Source organism: Mizuhopecten yessoensis, unplaced genomic scaffold, assembly GCF_002113885.1.
Source record: "Mizuhopecten yessoensis strain PY_sf001 unplaced genomic scaffold, ASM211388v2 scaffold1869, whole genome shotgun sequence".
In the NCBI taxonomy this organism is placed as follows: Eukaryota; Metazoa; Mollusca; class Bivalvia; order Pectinida; family Pectinidae; genus Mizuhopecten; species Mizuhopecten yessoensis.
The window spans coordinates 135,787-153,470 of NW_018404262.1; the positions used below are offsets into that span (position 1 = coordinate 135,787).

General features: G+C 36.9%; 1 protein-coding gene across 1 annotated transcript in view; it reads right to left on the minus strand.

Moving 5' to 3' along the window:
- Nucleotides 1-17,684, minus strand: part of LOC110441543 (chromodomain-helicase-DNA-binding protein 1-like) — a 67,767-nt gene that overhangs the window by 22,804 nt on the left and 27,279 nt on the right. Inside the window, exons 11-25 of the mRNA XM_021484724.1 lie at nt 16,772-16,872; nt 14,901-15,088; nt 14,584-14,711; nt 11,789-12,005; nt 10,807-10,896; nt 9,989-10,179; nt 9,194-9,329; nt 8,587-8,639; nt 7,769-8,075; nt 5,602-5,673; nt 4,610-4,759; nt 2,274-2,422; nt 1,784-1,883; nt 1,455-1,611; nt 152-270 (exon numbers count right to left, since the gene is read on the minus strand). Of these exons, the coding sequence (XP_021340399.1) occupies nt 152-270; nt 1,455-1,611; nt 1,784-1,883; nt 2,274-2,422; nt 4,610-4,759; nt 5,602-5,673; nt 7,769-8,075; nt 8,587-8,639; nt 9,194-9,329; nt 9,989-10,179; nt 10,807-10,896; nt 11,789-12,005; nt 14,584-14,711; nt 14,901-15,088; nt 16,772-16,872 (2,158 nt within the window). The remainder of the gene's footprint in view (nt 1-151; nt 271-1,454; nt 1,612-1,783; nt 1,884-2,273; nt 2,423-4,609; nt 4,760-5,601; nt 5,674-7,768; nt 8,076-8,586; nt 8,640-9,193; nt 9,330-9,988; nt 10,180-10,806; nt 10,897-11,788; nt 12,006-14,583; nt 14,712-14,900; nt 15,089-16,771; nt 16,873-17,684) is intronic.

Consider the following 17,684-nt stretch of genomic DNA (forward strand, 5'->3'; position numbering starts at 1 on the left):
AGTGATGATGCCTACCTGTTGTATAGTTGTGTACAGTGATGATGCCTACCTGTTGTATAGTTGTGTACAGTGATGATGCCTACATGTTGTATAGTTTTGTACAGTGATGATGCCTACCTGTTGTATAGTTTTGTACAGTGATGATGCCTACCTGTTGTATAGTTTTCCTACTGCGGGGCGGTAGGTTGAGCTCCATTAACTGTTGCTGCCTTTCCTCCTCTTCAATTCTGCGGATGTCACCTTCCGGAATAATTGCATCCCACATTTTCCCTGAAATATTCAAAACCTTAACATTACTATGCTTTTCATAAAAACATGCTTTCAAAAAATCTTGATGCAACAATGTTTTAGCATAAGTCATTTTTCATTTCAGTTTCTGCAAACATTTACCTGAACTGCAACATGTACATGTCTGGTTTCGTTATTTAAATAATATTGCTTTGTTGTTGGAGAGTAGAAAAAATGACACACCCAAACCAAGTAAAATATACAACATTTGATATTGCGCCCTATCTAGCTAACATAAGCCACTCTAAAGCGCTTTACAATACATACATAAACAATTTAATACAATGAATACAATTAGCATATACTTGGTTCTCTGGCCAATTTTTTTCAAGAGATGAGGCAGGGAGGTATATGTTTTTTCCATTTTACATGGCCAAAATGAGACGAGGGAGTTTTTTTTTATTCCAAACAACCGTGTAGTTTGTAAAACGTTCATTGTGGACATTACCTTGTCAAATGTGTCCGTTTTTTGTCGCCCAACACACACAGATGCTTTAGCAGAATGGAGTTTATCTGGGAACGACCGTTTTTTAAGGTTGTGTAAAGATCTGTCAAGCCTCCGAAAATCCCCCCACGATGTTCCAGGGAGGAATCACGGTCCCCCATTCCTTATTAGTACCAAAATGAGCGCCATTTGTAGACGAGATTAATAAGTCATAATCGTTTGGACGCTTGCCTGTATATCATTATTGAAACGTTTTCGGGACTTGGGTGACTAACGAGTAAAAACGACATGCGGACCAATTTTCAGGATTTTTTTTTAAGACGGCGGCTGGCGCATTCACATTTTCTTTTTTTTATTATTTTCACAATAAAATTGGCAATGCGGTGCCCTAAGATGAAATGCACGCGGGCCTGAGAACCAAGTAATTCAATTTTTGGCCTTAATCAATACAATTTTGAAGAATTTGCAGGAGCTGCCTTATCAGGCGCTAACTCCTAGTCCTATGCCACCTGGCTAATATCTCCCTATGTGTGTATGCCTGCATGTGTGCTGGAGATGTGTTGTAGCACCGAGACTAAACCTAATGGGCCATTTTCAACACACACAGCCACATAAAGAAGCATCTGTACCAAATGTCATCCTATTGTGATTGAACACATCAATATAAACAAACAGCACTAAAAGGCTGTGGTTAGGTGGTTTACAAACATAAGTCACATACCAGGATCATCATTATTACTTTCTCCAATGCGTTCTATTTCTTCTTCCTCCAGGTTGTCGAAGCTGACGACCTTGAACTGTGACAGGAGGTCATCTCCCACGGTCGTTGGTTCAACCTCCCTAGTTTCTGCACGCTGCAGGATCTCGTCAATGTCAACCTTAAAAAAATTAGAACCTTACTGCAGATTCAACTTTGTTTCAGTGAGAGCAAAAATTATCAACAATGTTGTATTAATCTAGATTACCATTCATCCAGATAGACATGACTAGATTTACTTTTTGTTGTGGTGATTACTTAGAAATTTCCAGTAACAAATATCAACTACTTACTTGTGGTTCTTCGTCATCACTGTCACACTCTTTGAACAATTCCTCAGCACCAAATTTGAGAATGGCACTCAATTCCTCCTTTTTGAATGGAGTAGTATTACTGTAGAAAAAAGCATTTCTTGAGCAAGTTTTGTCACTTATGACTTAATAACTGTTCTTTTCTTAGTTTTGAGCTTAGAATCAGTACCTGATTTCTTAGAGTTCAAAATAAAGACAATGCTATTTCTGATAAGCCTTCCTACGGAATTTATTGAAATTGGTTTTGCAGTTTTGGATTGGATGTTGAAAATATTAATTGTTTTTAGATAAACAACACATGACGTATGAAAGGTAACTGCTTCAAGCTCTTTACAATGTTTTCATCTACATTGCCTTTAAAAATGATGCAGTTGCTGTATAAAACCTGCACACAACTGTTACTCAGCATCTTCAGAGTAGACTTTAGCTGGTCACGATTGTGACTGCTAACACTTCCTCTGTGCACCCTTACCTTGAAGGAACATGGCCGCGATCAAGCACCGTCCGACCTGTTGTGTCCATTCGCTGAATGACCAGATGGTCGAGCACCATTTTGCGCTTGGCTCTCTCTACGATGTCTTCCTCTACACTGCCTTTGGTGACCAGTCTGTACACGCTCACCTGTCAACATAACATCTAAATGTAATACAGATATACAAGAGGCTCGGAGCGTCTGCATCACTCTCCCGGATACTAAACTCATTGTAACAAATATAAAACTGTCATTTTCCCCAATTTTGACTGTCTCTCAGCTATACAACTTCTGATTGCCTTGTCCCTGGGATGCCCTTTTGTAAACATGGAATATCACACTTGGGGGCAGTTTACACTATAACGCAGAGCTAAATTGTCCACTAGTTCTTATCTGCATACAATACAACAAGACATTATTGTATCCATTAGTAAAGAGAGGACATACAATCAAAGGCCTCAAAAACAGCCATATAGACATCTATAAGCAGCCCCAAAAACAGCCCTATAAACATCTATAAACAGCCCCAAAATCAGACCTATAGACATCTATAAACAGCCCTATAGACATCTATAAACAGGCCCAAAACAGCCATAAAGACATCTATAAACAGCCCAAAAAACAGTTGTTTATCCGATCAGTCTCTAAAATTGCCCTGCACAGCTAGGACCAAGGGGAACCTACATATAAAATTTGAGAAAGATCCCTCTGGTACTTCTTGAGAAATAGCGATAACAAACTTTCAATATCAAAGTCCAAGATGGCTGCCTGTCGGCCTTGTTGTTTATCCGATCAGTCTCAAAAGTTGCCCTGCACAGCTAAGGACCAAGGGGAACCTACATATAAAATTTGAGAAAGATCCCTCTAGTGCTTCTTGAGAAATAGCGATAACAAACTTTCAATATCAAAATCCATGATGGCTGCATGTCGGCCATATTGTTTATCTGATCTGTCTCAAAAGTTGCCCTGCACAGCGAAGGACCAAGGGGAACCTGCATATAAAATTTGAGAAAGATCCCTCCGGTACTTCTTGAGATATACCGATAACAAGAATTGTTTAAGGATGGATGACGGATGATGGACGGCGGACCACGGACGCAGGGTGATTTGAATAGCCCACCATCAGATGATGGTGGGCTAATAAACAGCCCCAAAACAGCCATATAGACATTTATAAACAGCCCCAAAAAACAGGCATAGAGGCATCCAACCTTTCTCATTTGTATTACTGCTCTTAATATACAATACACCATCATAAAAACCTTGAGTTCCTGTCCATTTCCTTTTAACTAATTTATCAGGTTTTATTACCTATCAGGTTTTATTACCTATCAGGTTTTATTAGCGATCAGGTTTTGATCAGGTTTTGATCAGGTTTTATTACTGATCAGAATGCGCAGTCAAAGAAAAGTGCAGTTTGGTTGTACTCATCCCAGGTTTTTAGGTAATTGACTTGTACATATTTACACTTACATGTCAGGAAGGGCCCCGCTATGTATCCGACCTTAATAGTGAGATTGCAGTGACTGTTACATCGACATTAAATTGTTACTTATATACTCCTAAACAACTTTGCTCCTCTCATGATGACTTGACCCAAAACTTCAATATTTGGACAATGTTGATACGTTATTGTCATTCTTTGGCAAGGCGAGCTAAAAAGTCTACATAAATTTAACTTCAAGACTGATTCCAAACAAATATTATGAAGCATACAAATAAACAGCAACTCAAAGCTCTATTTTTAAACAAATTCAGAGGGTTTGCTGAAGCAATACATCCGAACTGTGAATAAAAATGATTAAAAAAGTGTGTTTTTTTTTTTAATAATTTGGAAGTTTCTTCACTGGAAAAATTTAGTCAATACTATATCTATCTGCAAATAAGCCCTCTGGAACGTTGTGTCAGGTCATCATATAAAATTTGAGCCTTAATCTTTTTCTCCCATTTTTTGTTTCATAATGTCATAACAAAATGTTTAGCAGTTAAGAGATGTAAAATTTGACCTTGACCTTTGATTCATTGACCTTGAGGTTTGGTCAGTTGACATCTTGTTTGAATCTGAACAGCTTTGTTTCATAACGTCATCACAAAATGTTTAGTGGCCAAGAGATGTAAAATTTGACAATAATTAACTGTAATGCCAAGATGGGTGATTATGGTCATTTTGAATCCAATTGGCCCGAAAATGAAGGAAGTAGAACTAGGATCCAAGGGTAAGTTTTAAAAAGATACCCCAATTACTACCATCCACATTGTACAAAAGCATAAACAGCCAATGCGGGGCCCTAATTAGGTTTTCAAGAGACACTGCTAGTTTTCTAGTCCATGTTTACCTGGTTCTTTTGGCCAATTCTATGGGCTCTGGCTTGAGCCTGTAGATCGTTCTGTGGATTCCAGTCACTGTCAAATATAATGACTGTGTCGGCCGTCGCCAGGTTTATACCCAGGCCCCCTGCTCTTGTGGACAACAGAAAACAAAAGTCCTGAAAAATAATTTATTTTCTTTTACGGCACAATTAAATTAGGTTGATAAAAAGTTAAGTTTTCACAAGTGTGGTTTATGGCAAGGTAACACATATTTAGGATAAAGAACTCTCGGTTTAAAATAAACAAGAGTACCACAGAGGCAGAAAGTACACACCTGTCCCTACCAAACAGAAATACAAAACATCCTTCTGATGCATTCTTGTATCAAAATGTTGAAAAAATGCAACAAGAAGAAACTAAATTTGTACCACATTACTCAGTTAAGTTAAGAATTCTGGAATGGGGTGGAAGGAGAAAACATCTTTACTTTACTCACGTAACATTAAAACCAAACATCTTTACTTTACCCACTTAACATTAAAACCAAACATCTTTCTGAGTGCTTAATTACTAGCAGATATTTCACTGATAGTTTTTATATTGATAAAAGTGTCATTGAAATCGAGTCACATTTTGTTCAGTTATTGTACAGAAATATCCAACCCATCAGGGCACAGTATTCTAACTTATAATGCACAGATTTTGCTTGACTTCAATCTCGGTATTGACTTTCCATAACATAAATATTAATCTATATTGTACATGCTGACCAGGGTTCGTCAAAATCAAATGATACTTAAACAAGTTATCTTGCGAAAACTTCAGACAACCAGACCAGCATTCTCCATAACTATTGGGGTCCCATCAAACTTTTTTATAACATGAAATAATATTTAAGTTATTCACAAGATGGAAAATTATTATGTTTTTTAAAGCAATCCGATAAAATAATTTTCCCAAACATTTAATTAAGGAAATGTTAAAATCAACCATGCAGATTTAATACAGTTACACATACCGGCGATCCCTCCGCATTGAAATGATCTAAAGCTGCCTTTCGTAGATCTCCTCGTATAGAGCCATCCAGCCTCTGTTGGAGAAAGAAATTTTCATAATTCAACAATCAGCTAAGATGCCAATCACCAATCTTCTCATTTGAATACCGACAAAAAAAGGCGAGTCAGGGTCTGAAGTCTTCAGTTCAATTCCCTATGCAAACTACAGTAAATTTTACCCCTCCCTAAATAGGAATAGATGACCCAGGGGCAGTACCCCAGCCTCATATTATGTACCTACTAGCAAGTCTACCCGAGTTTTAGCAGGCAGACCATCAGAAATTGTTGACTTTAAATCCAATTGATTTTTTTTTTGATAATGAAAGATGCTCAGAGATGAATGACCCCTTCCTTCATGTCCAGTAAAGCCAAACATCGAAACAGTAGAACTCGACACAGTTCAGTACAGGTAACTCGACACATTTCAGTACAGGTAGTTCTACACATTTCAGTACAGGTAACTCGACACGTTTCAGTACAGGTAATTCTACCCATTTCAGTACAGGTAACTCAACACATTTCAGTACAGGTACCTCGACACATTTCAGTACAGATAACTCGACGCATTTCAGTACAGGTAACTCGACACGTTTCAGTACAGGTAATTCTACAATTCTACACATTTCAGTACAGCTAACTCGACACATTTCAGTACCGGTAACTAGACACATTTCAGTACAGGTAGTTATACACATTTCAGTACAGGTAACTTGACACATTTCAGTACAGGTAACTCGACAAATTTGAGTACAGGTAATTCTACACATTTCAGTACAGGTAACTCGACACATTTCAGTATAGGTAGTTCTACACATTTCAGTACAGGTAATTCTACACATTTCAGTACAGGTAATTCTACACATTTCAGTACAGGTTACTCGACACATTTCAGTACAGGTAATTCTACAATTCTACACATTTCAGTACAGATAATTTTGGAACTTTCAGTACCTAAACAGCGAGGTGAAACATTAGTATTAGTACCAAAAGCATTGAGGTGTAGAGAAACTTGAGTGACCTAAAGATATAACAGAGTTTTTAAGACAGTATATATTATTCAGATTCCACTGTCCCTGTTTAAACAATCCACTGTATGTCAAAATACCAGCGAGGATATTTTCTTTGAGATTTATAACAGCATGTTTCTGACAGAACTCCCTCCCAAGTATACATGTACTGACAGAACTCCCTCCCAAGTATACATGTACTGACAGAACTCCCTCCCCAGTATACGGTGTACATGTGCTGACAGAACTCCCTCCCCAGTATACGGTGTACATGTGCTGACAGAACTCCCTCCCCAGTACAAGGTGTACATGTGCTGACAGAACTCCCTCCCCAGTATACGGTGTACATGTGCTGACAGAACTCCCTCCCCAGTATAAGGTGTACATGTGCTGACAGAACTCCCTCCCCAGTATAAGGTGTACATGTGCTGACAGAACTCCCTCCCCAGTATAAGGTGTACATGTGCTGACAGAACTCCCTCCCCAGTATAAGGTGTACATGTGCTGACAGAACTCCCTCCCCAGTATAAGGTGTACATGTGCTGACAGAACTCCCTCCCCAGTATAAGGTGTACATGTGCTGACAGAACTCCCTCCCCAGTATAAGGTGTACATGTGCTGACAGAACTCCCTCCCCAGTATAAGGTGTACATGTGCTGACAGAACTCCCTCCCCAGTATAAGGTGTACATGTGCTGACAGAACTCCCTCCCCAGTATACGGTGTACATGTGCTGACAGAACTCCCCCAGTATAAGGTGTACATGTGCTACAATTTAATACACTACCTCGGACAGCACATATTTTCCAGTTTACCTTTAGATTTTGGATCACACTTCCACAGAAGTTATAGATTTTCATTTTACTGTAGATTTGGGGATTACAACTTTTTTTCAAAAAACGGGTGACTTCAGGAACACCAAGACAGATATTACATAATTTTCTTGTCATTTTTTGGGGTGTTTTATAAAGATTAGGCCTGATGCTCTGAAAGGAGATATTTAGTGTTTCCTTATACATCTGAACAAACTTTTCTCTTTGTGCTATACTCATTTGATGTTGATGGGCTATTCACGATTTTATCGATTAGCCTCCAAATGTTGCCTGGACGTGTAACAAACCTACCTGATGATTGAAATGTCTGGCAGTGAGATATTCCGCTATAAGATCCAGCATGCGTACCATCTGTGAGAATATTAGCACTCGGTGTCCCGTTTCCTTTAACCGACACAATAGTTTGTCTAATAACAACAACTTGCCACTGCCTTTCAACAGGGCCTGAAACTTTTCCATGGAAGTCTCGTCCTCGGGCATACGGATCAGCTGTGTATGGTTACAACACTTTTTAAGTTCCATTATGATGTTCACAAAACTCCCAATGTTACCCTTCAAACCTTTCGACAATGCTTTGTAGTTTTTTGTGAGAATCCATCTGAAAAAAAATCAAAATTTCAAAATGATAGACCAATTTGGTATTTTCTGAACTAATCTATAATTACGTATCACAGTATTCTACAATATTGCTTTGACATAAAAAATTAAAAACTTTATATATATCGAGAGATTACACTGTTGAAAAATTCACCAATTAAGTGCAGGAAAGAAAAAGACCAATTTTCTAGACCACCCTGAATACTCCTCAAATTTACTCAAGAACTAAAATATGTCTGTAAGACATGAATGCCCCCGTCACCATGTGAACCGAGTGTCACTGTTTGATGTTTGAGGGGACTCGACGGACACGGGCAACAATATATGGCCCTCTATTTTACTTATAGTACTGATTTGTCTACTCACTTATAGTACTGATTTGTCTACTTACTTATAGTACTGATTTGTCTACTTATAGTACTGATTTGTCTACTTACTTATAGTACTGATTTGTCTACTCACTTATAGTACTGATTTTTCTACTTACTTATAGTACTGATTTGTCTACTTACTTATAGTACTGCTTTTGTAGTGATGTCATCTCCACACGCAATATTTGTTCTGTCTGAAAAACAATAACTCTTTTCAATATCTGCATTCATGAATAGGCCTATATAGATTTGTTTTGAATTTTTGGTAGGCAAGTTTTTTTCTACTTAACGTAGTTACTACCAATTCAAACTTGGTTCAATATGACTATACAGAAATAATTTTGGTTCAATACGACTAATCAGAACTAATTTTGGTTCAATACGACTTATCAGAAATAATTTTGGCTCAATACGACTAATCAGAAATAAGTTTGGTTCAATACGACTAATCAGAAATAAGTTTGGTTCTATACGACTAATCAGAAATAAGTTTGGTTCAATACAACTAATCAGAATTAAGTTTGGTTCAATACGAATTATCAGAAATAAGTTTGGTTCAATACGACTAATCAGAAATAAGTTTCAAAACTTCTGAGAGCCAGCCTTCTACATTTTGTTATATTTTTTTTAGATAATTATGTATATCTAACTCCTATTTTCAATTTGGTTTAGACTGACAATAGTTTCAACATTCATTAAATTTTGGTCTGATATAATAGACTGGCAAACATAAATTACGAGTCCCTACTTTTGCTGGTAGTGACTTTTCAACATCCTTCTTCATTCGGCGAAGCAAGTATGGTTCAAGTACTTTGTGTAGGTTGGTAAATCCAGTTTTGTTCTCTGAAGAATGCATGCCCTCAAAGTCAAGCCAAGAATCAAACCTGTAATGTTACAACAGAGTTCTCAAACAAGTTCCTGTAATATCTGACTTGCTGGAAACTTGCAGGAAAATTGGACAGAACAGTGCGAGATAATTTCTATCATACATTCAAAGAAGGCAACAGGTTACACATTGTTATATGTAGACTAGCTCAAGGAAAACACCTCAGAATTTGTCAACATAAATTTGTGACAATTGGTGGTTTAACAAGTTGCATGTAGAACAGGAGGCACAGGTGGCTTGACAGTCACCAGAGTTGTATTACCATGACTGTTATTTGTTGTTTTGAGATGACTTAAAAAACAGTACACATAAACCAACATTTTAACAGTGGATTGGCCAACACATTAAAATTTTATTTACCCCAATATATCAATTATAAAAAGAAGTCGGAAATGTGATCTTGTTATAGATGGACAAAGGCATGGCGATGGACAAAATACCTGCTATAGGTTAACCTTGACACTGTCAATGTGTTGGGTCTTTCATTGTGTACGCTCGAAACCTCAATTCATTATGGAAGTTTAATTTGAAAATAAATATTATGCAAAAATGGGTGACCTACTGAAGAAATGCATAAAAGAAGTTACTTGAATTTATTGAAATAACTCTCTTCTAGAAATCATTACATTCTTTAGAAATTGTAAGGACACAACTTACTTGTCTGGCATGATGAAGTGCAAAAGGGCCCAGAGCTCCTTCAGGGAGTTCTGAAGTGGTGTGCCTGTGATCAGGAGGCGATGGTTGGAGTGGAATTCGAACAAAGACTTGTATAGGAGGGAGTCGTCGTTTTTAAGGCGATGAGCCTCATCCACCCCCAGGAACGCCCATTGCACACCCCCAAGGAATGACTGGGAAAACAGAGTCACTTATGGATAGTCTACACATGATCAAATATACTCATCCAAGACAATAAACGCTTCATTAATCATCCAAGTTATACACGTCTTTTAGAGTAAGCGTTTCCTCCCCAAACAATTAAGTAAAGCCCATCTCTGTGTTTCTCCTTGTCTTTTTATTCAGGTTTTGTTTTTCATTTTCAGCTTTCCCCAAAAAACAAGTGAAACAACATGTTGTTATTTGATCAAGCTTTCGTCGACTCCGACAAATTAGGATACAAATATCTGTTTAACACAACAAATTTCAAAGTGTAACAGTGAAATGTCACGGGTCAATTGCCAAGTAGACTGTGATCTTTGAAAAACTTTCAAGTGATAATATATCACGATGCTAACATTGGAGAAATATAACATGACTTGTTTTCATTACACAATATTCCAAAACCTTCATGGAATTCAGAACAGAATTATCTTTTTCCCCCTGATTAAACCATAGCCCAGTTCAAGCACAAATGCCAAATGAAAGCAGCTCAATGTTTTTCGCGATTAAAGACTTACAAAAAGACACAGCACAAAATAAATGCATATTAAAAACAAGAAATTAAAATTCTGAAATGCAAATTTTGTGTTAAAACTTACCTTGTCTTTCAATAAAATTTCATATGTAGTTATCAGCACATTGAACTTTAACCTTTTGTTTCCAGGATGACACCATTCAAACTCTCTAATCTGTAATGAACAAGCACTTCTCAAATGACTTTCAATCGAAGTTACATCAATTATTTTCATGAAAATTGTCATCACTGTATGCTTCTCCAAATTTGTTTTATTCGAGCCCAACTACATACTATCTAACAAATTAAATGGTTGACTTTTTTGGCAGTTAAAGCAGTAAAACAGTAATTCAGAATGGACAATTAATTATAAAACCGTTTTTAATCTTAGGTCTGTTATATATTTTTATACACATTAGGAAACAGAAAGGACTATGTATGGTTTGGGGGTGTTTTGGCCCCCAAATTAATCAAAATTCAAAACCTTTAAATGATCTTTCAAATGACTGTTTCTTTAATTTTGAATACTTTCCAAATAATATCATGAAACTATTTATATTTCTAATTATTGTTGCCATGGTAACAAGTTCAAATTTGCATAAATTAGAAAAATTTGAATATTCAGTGAATACTGTCATATTTCCCCCCAGAAACTATAGAGCGCATGTTTGAACAAATATCAAAGGATAATGCATATGCACCTGTAATACATCTTTAGGAGAAATATAAAGTTTGTTCAAGAGTACGCTTTGTTTGCTAAGAGAAAATCTAGGTGAAAACATGTCAAAATTGACTGAATATTCAAATTTCATAAATTTATGCAAATATTAACTGGTTACCATGGCAGCCATAATTGAAAACACAAATAAATGTTTACTTGATAGTACCAAAATTAAAGGAACAGTAATTTGAAAGTTGTTCTACTGAAGATTTTTAATTTTGATGGATTTGGGGGCCAAAAATGGCCCAAACTATATATAGTCCTTTAAGCAGAATGGTTGAAATGACCATTCACATCTGACATGAAATAAATACAATCACTTTGAAAACTTTCTGATTATGCTTACCTTGTTTCTACTTATGATGTCACCCATATATATCACAACATTCATTTCGGGTGCCCAGATTTCAAACTCGCGTTGCCAGGCGACGACAGTCGAGAGTGGCACAACAATGAGGTAGGGTCCATGAAGTTGGTAGCAGTTGTGGAGGATGGAGATGAAGGAAATGGTCTGTATAGTCTTACCAAGCCCCATCTCATCAGCCAGGATCACACTGTTCTCCCTATAACATCACAACGATTTAGGTTACACGCTGCAACATACCGTGTCTGACATCTTCAGCATGTAGCATAAGTAAATAAGCATAATAATATTTATTCAGGTAAAAGGCAAATAATAAACGTATATCACAATTTGCAGATTGGACATAAATATATATATGATCACTTAATGAGATGTTATTTATAAGTTATTTATCTCATAAAACTAGTAATCAGTTAGGTGTTAAAACTGGATTGGATTAGATTAATGTAGGCCTTTACCTGGGATGACCCATAAAGCCACATTGTGGCTTACTTCCAATGGGGTCCCTTGGATCTAAATAAATCAATTCAATTCATAAAATTTAGAACCAATGTCCTTAAATAACATGCCTTGATTTTGTTCTATATTCTCATTTAGGCAGAGATATGAAGGTTTCTTCTATATCCCACATTCAAGTTGAATTCCCCATGATTAAAATGGTCTATCATTCTGATACATTGCATTGGTCTCTGTATCAGCTGATATGGTGAGACAAGGTTGCATGGCAGCTTGGACTTTGTCCACACTGATCAATTGACTTTTTAAGGGCTGGAAGTTCATGAATAGACACAGCATTTAAATTATATTTCTAAAATCCCTGGGCTCTGTTACAAGAGCAGGTCTCCATATCATGTCAACTACATATATACGTACATGTATATCTTTGATTGTATTAAGAATTGTTTCCTTTCATAACTTTTTAAATTAGCATTTTGATTTAACAATTAAATCATAATTTAATTCAGACTTACCCAAAATGCCAAAACAGGATAATTTTGATTTCCCTTTTGCATTTTTTTTGGTTCCAATATAGATCGATTCAACACAAAAACAGATACAGGTAAACATTTTATCATTTAAGATTAGGCTTGAGGATCCCTGTCCCACTACACAGTGGTTTTACTATATACAGTTACCTCCTCTTAAATTCCTGAAGGATCCCTGTCTCACTACACTGTGGTTTAACCTATATAAAGTAACCTCCCCTTATGGATCCCTGTCCCACTACACAGTGGATTTACCTATAAACAGTAACCTCCCCTTAAGGATCCCTGTCCCACTACTCTGTGGTTTTACCTTACCTCCAGTAACAGTACAGTAACCTCCCGATAGTATAACGAAGTCCAGGGCTCGTATCCCTGTATAGCACCAACAATAATTTGTACACTCAGAACACTGTTGTTGATTATACTTGGTTTATTTTATCTCCTTAAAGTCCCATAAAGTAGCGTGTTTATTGTATCTCCTTTAAGTCCCATAAAGTAGGGTGTCTATTGTATCTCCTTTAAGTCCCATAAAGTAGGGTGTCTATTTTATCTCCTTTAAGTCCTATAAAGTATGGTGTTAATTTTATCTCCTTTAAGTCCCATAAAGTATGGTGTTTATTTTATCTCCTTTAAGTCCCATAAAGTAGGGTGTTAATTTTATCTCCTTCAAGTCCCATAAAGTAGGGGGTTTATTTTATCTCCTTAAAGTCCCATAAAGTAGCTTATTTATTTTATCTCCTTAAAGTCCCATAAAGTAGGGTGTTTATTTTATTTCCTGAAAGTCCCATAAAGTATGGTGTTTATTTTATCTCCTTAAAGTCCCATAAAGTAGCGTATTTATTTTATCTCCTTAAAGTCCCATAAAGTAGCGTGTTTATTTTATCTCCTTAAAGTCCCATAAAGTATTGTGTTAATTTTATCTCCTTAAAGTCCCATAAAGTATGGTGTTTATTTTATCTCCTCAACCCTTTCACCCCTATGTAACTTTAGTAGACTCTACCATGCATTGATCTAGATGAGTCCATTTTGGTCTACAGTGGTGAAGGAAAGGGTCAAGTCCCATAAACTATGGTTTCCTTTTTAGAAATGGTTTATCAAAGCTGTATTTGTTGAGGACAAACGAGTGTTCCATTCTTTGACACCGTTTATGGCAGTGGTATGGGACTCCTTGATAGGAATCCTACACATTATTCTTTGACACCGTTTATGGCAGTGGTATGGGACTCCTTGATAGGAATCCTACACATTATTCTTTGACACCGTTTATGGCAGTGGTATGGGACTCCTTGATAGGAATCCTACACATTATTCTTTGACACCGTTTATGGCAGTGGTATGGGACTCCTTGATAGGAATCCTACACATTATTCTTTGACACCGTTTATGGCAGTGGTATGGGACTCCTTGATAGGAATCCTACACATTATTCTTTGACACCGTTTATGGCAGTGGTATGGGACTCCTTGATAGGAATCCTACACATTATTCTTTGACACCGTTTATGGCAGTGGTATGGGACTCCTTGATAGGAATCCTACACATTATTCTTTGACACCGTTTATGGCAGTGGTATGGGACTCCTTGATAGGAATCCTACACATTATTCTTTGACACCGTTTATGGCAGTGGTATGGGACTCCTTGATAGGAATCCTACACATTATTCTTTGACACCGTTTATGGCAGTGGTATGGGACTCCTTGATAGGAATCCTACACATTATTCTTTGACACCGTTTATGGCAGTGGTATGGGACTCCTTGATAGGAATCCTACACATTATTCTTACTTACTTGCACCATGCATGCATGAGCCAGTTAACTCCGTCCAGTTGGTAGTCTCTCAGCTCCAGGGACTCGACACCTCCAAGAAATTTTGGTTGGGTCTTTTGAGGTGCGAACTTGGGACGGGACTTCAAAACCTAGTCAACACAGATAAGGTAACAAATTAAGTGAATGCCTTCATATTACACTTGAGAATATATGTTTTCAAATATCTGGTCTGTTCTGCTTAATCACTTAATTCAACTGGGGGTTTTTCTGCACAATTTCCTTGGTTTTTTTTATTGACTTATTTATGAAAAGGTGGCAAATTTGCCAGTACCACTTACCTTTGAAAGCTTTGTGGGAATTTTTTGTGATTTGTTACGAGCTTGGTACTCATCGACAACTGGCTGAAATTTGCGGGAGACGAGTTCACCTTCCTCCCAAGTACACTCGGAGTAGGGCAGACCCATCCATTTGCAAAGGTAGTCAGGGTAGCCGTTATTCTCGTTAGCCATCTTCTGGTTGGAATGGGCTGCTCATGTAAAAATATATACACATTAAGTTATAAACATGAAATTTTTCAAACCTGAAACAATAGGTTTCTGTATTCTAATTTTGCGCAACACAAGGATGTAAAAAAAATGTTCAAAGAACTTGTTCCGGGCAAGTTAACTTTACAAATCATTTGCCCGAACATAATTTCTACTTGCCCCATGAAATGCATTTTTTACAGACAAAAAGACAAATATATTCTAGGTCATGTCATTGTATTTTATTGTTAATAAACAGGCTAAAAGGATGTCCTTTATTTGTTAACTAGCACATACAAAAGTCCCTCACAAAGTTCCCTAAAATAGCAGCCAGCTCAGTAAATTATTTATTCACCTTCGGTTGGAGGATACAGACCAAACAGATGCAAAAAACATGTGTAAGAAACCAGTCTATTGCACTTGTCCGAGCTCTAAAACTGGCTGTCCTCGGCATCTGGCAAGTGGAGTTTTACACCCATGCAACAGCATTTATAGTAAAATGCAACTCTCAACAAGGACAGAGCAAAACCTTTACAGGGTTTAACTTTGACATATTTTTAAGGGCTTACATATATAACAAGAGGCCTAAGGGCCTTAGCGGTCACCTGAGTAATATCATAGGTACTGGTGGCTTTATTTTATTGTTTACATGCTGATTTCCACAACACATCTAAACTAAGTGAAATACAATACTTGTCATGTCATCAAAGGATAAGAATTTTAAAATATTGGTAAATGTTCCCTTTGGGGTCCTGGCCTAGCCCTTGGGGATGGGGCAGGAATTCCAATTTTACAAAATAATACCCTCATCCACCAAAGATGATTCTGACCAAGTTTGAATAATTTTCTGCTGAAAATTGTCAAAATATATCCCAAAGTGCTATTTCCCTATATAAACTATAGTAAACTTTACCCCCTCCCCAAGGGGGAACGGATCGCTTTGGGGTCCTGAAATTTACAATTTAAATAAAGCCCCTGATGATCTTTCCATCCATGCAGAGAAATTTACTGTAGTACCTCAGAGTCTGAAGAAGAAGATTTTTGAAATATTGGTTAATTTCCTTTTGGGGCCGGCCCCACCCTGGCCTCAGGGGTTAGAGTAGGAATCCCAATTTATAATTTTGTACCAAGGATGATTCTGACCAAGTTTGAAAGTTCTTGAGAAAAAGTTGAAAATGTAAAAAGTTTTCCCACGACGACGGACGGAAAGTAATCGGAATAGGTCACTTGACCTAAAAACCTCCCATGAACGAGTAGGCCTCTATCATTCACATGTTCATTCTAAATCAAGCATATCTGTACAAATCCTTGTTGGGAAATTCTATTACCTTGTACACTACCTACACCTTAGGTTTTATTTGAGATATTTTCACTTATTTTCATTATTTTGCCTTAAAAGCAACATTCTTATCCCACACTTCCTTACACTTTAAACCATTAACTACATGCCAAACATCTGTAGGTCTCATTTAGCCGAAGTTGTTTAACAGTTTTCAAATGTAAAGTGACCTTGAAAGTGTGTCCTAGTCAGTAACAAACTTAACAGCCCTGATCACAGCCTAGTGGTCAAATATCATCACTCAAGACCTCCTGCTTATCTGAGAAAAGTCAACCCGGCCGGCTGATATAGAAGAAATAGGAATAATAATATGAAACGAAGCAAAAGGAATAAGTTGCCTAATTACCTATGACACGTTCACAGTTACGGTACTGATAGTACAGGTCTTCCATCATCTCCTGCTGAATATCATAGTAGTCTCGATCCTCAGGCGTGGCATGTTCCTTCCTGCAACAACCAATCACACCAGGACTGAGTGACGCTTATTTACCTATAATTCTTTAAATACTTATACACTGTAGTTGGAAATATTCAAGGGGATTTAATTTTGCTATTTCAGGGGTCACCAAAAATAGTGCAAAATTAAATATCTAGCCAATATTAATAGCATGAATTATATTCCCATGAATTTTAAATCCCATCACTTTAATGTAAAAGTATCCTCATGAGCAGGATCAATTTTTCTAGCCATGTTGTGCAAAATATTAGCCCCATCAAATTAAACAATTATATAGAATGAAGTTTGAAAAAAAACAAGAGGCCCAATGGGCCTGCATCGCTCACCTGGTTTTAAACTCACACTTGTAACCTTAAAAGTGATCTAAAATAAAGCTACAGGCAAAATATCAGTTTTTGTGATTAAAATTCGTTCAAAAGACCCGGTTATTTTTTTTTAAAACATTTAACCCCTGCGATTGAAAGTCGAACAAAGTCATTATGTTGAACACATTGTATAGCCTTTCATCTCAGGATGCAACTTGCAAAGTATAAACATCCTGGGACCCATGGTTATTCATAAGAGGTTGTTTAAAGATTTTAAACAAATTTGACCCCTGTGACCTTGAATATAAGTCAAAGTCATTCACTTTAACAAACATAGTAGTCCTTGATCCCAGCATATGCTACTAACTAAATATCAACATCCTGAGCCTTTTGGTTATTCAGAACAAGTTGTTGAAATATTTTAAACATATTTGCTCCTTGTGACCTTGAATATGATTCAAGGTCATACATTTAAACAAACTTGGTAGCCCTTGATC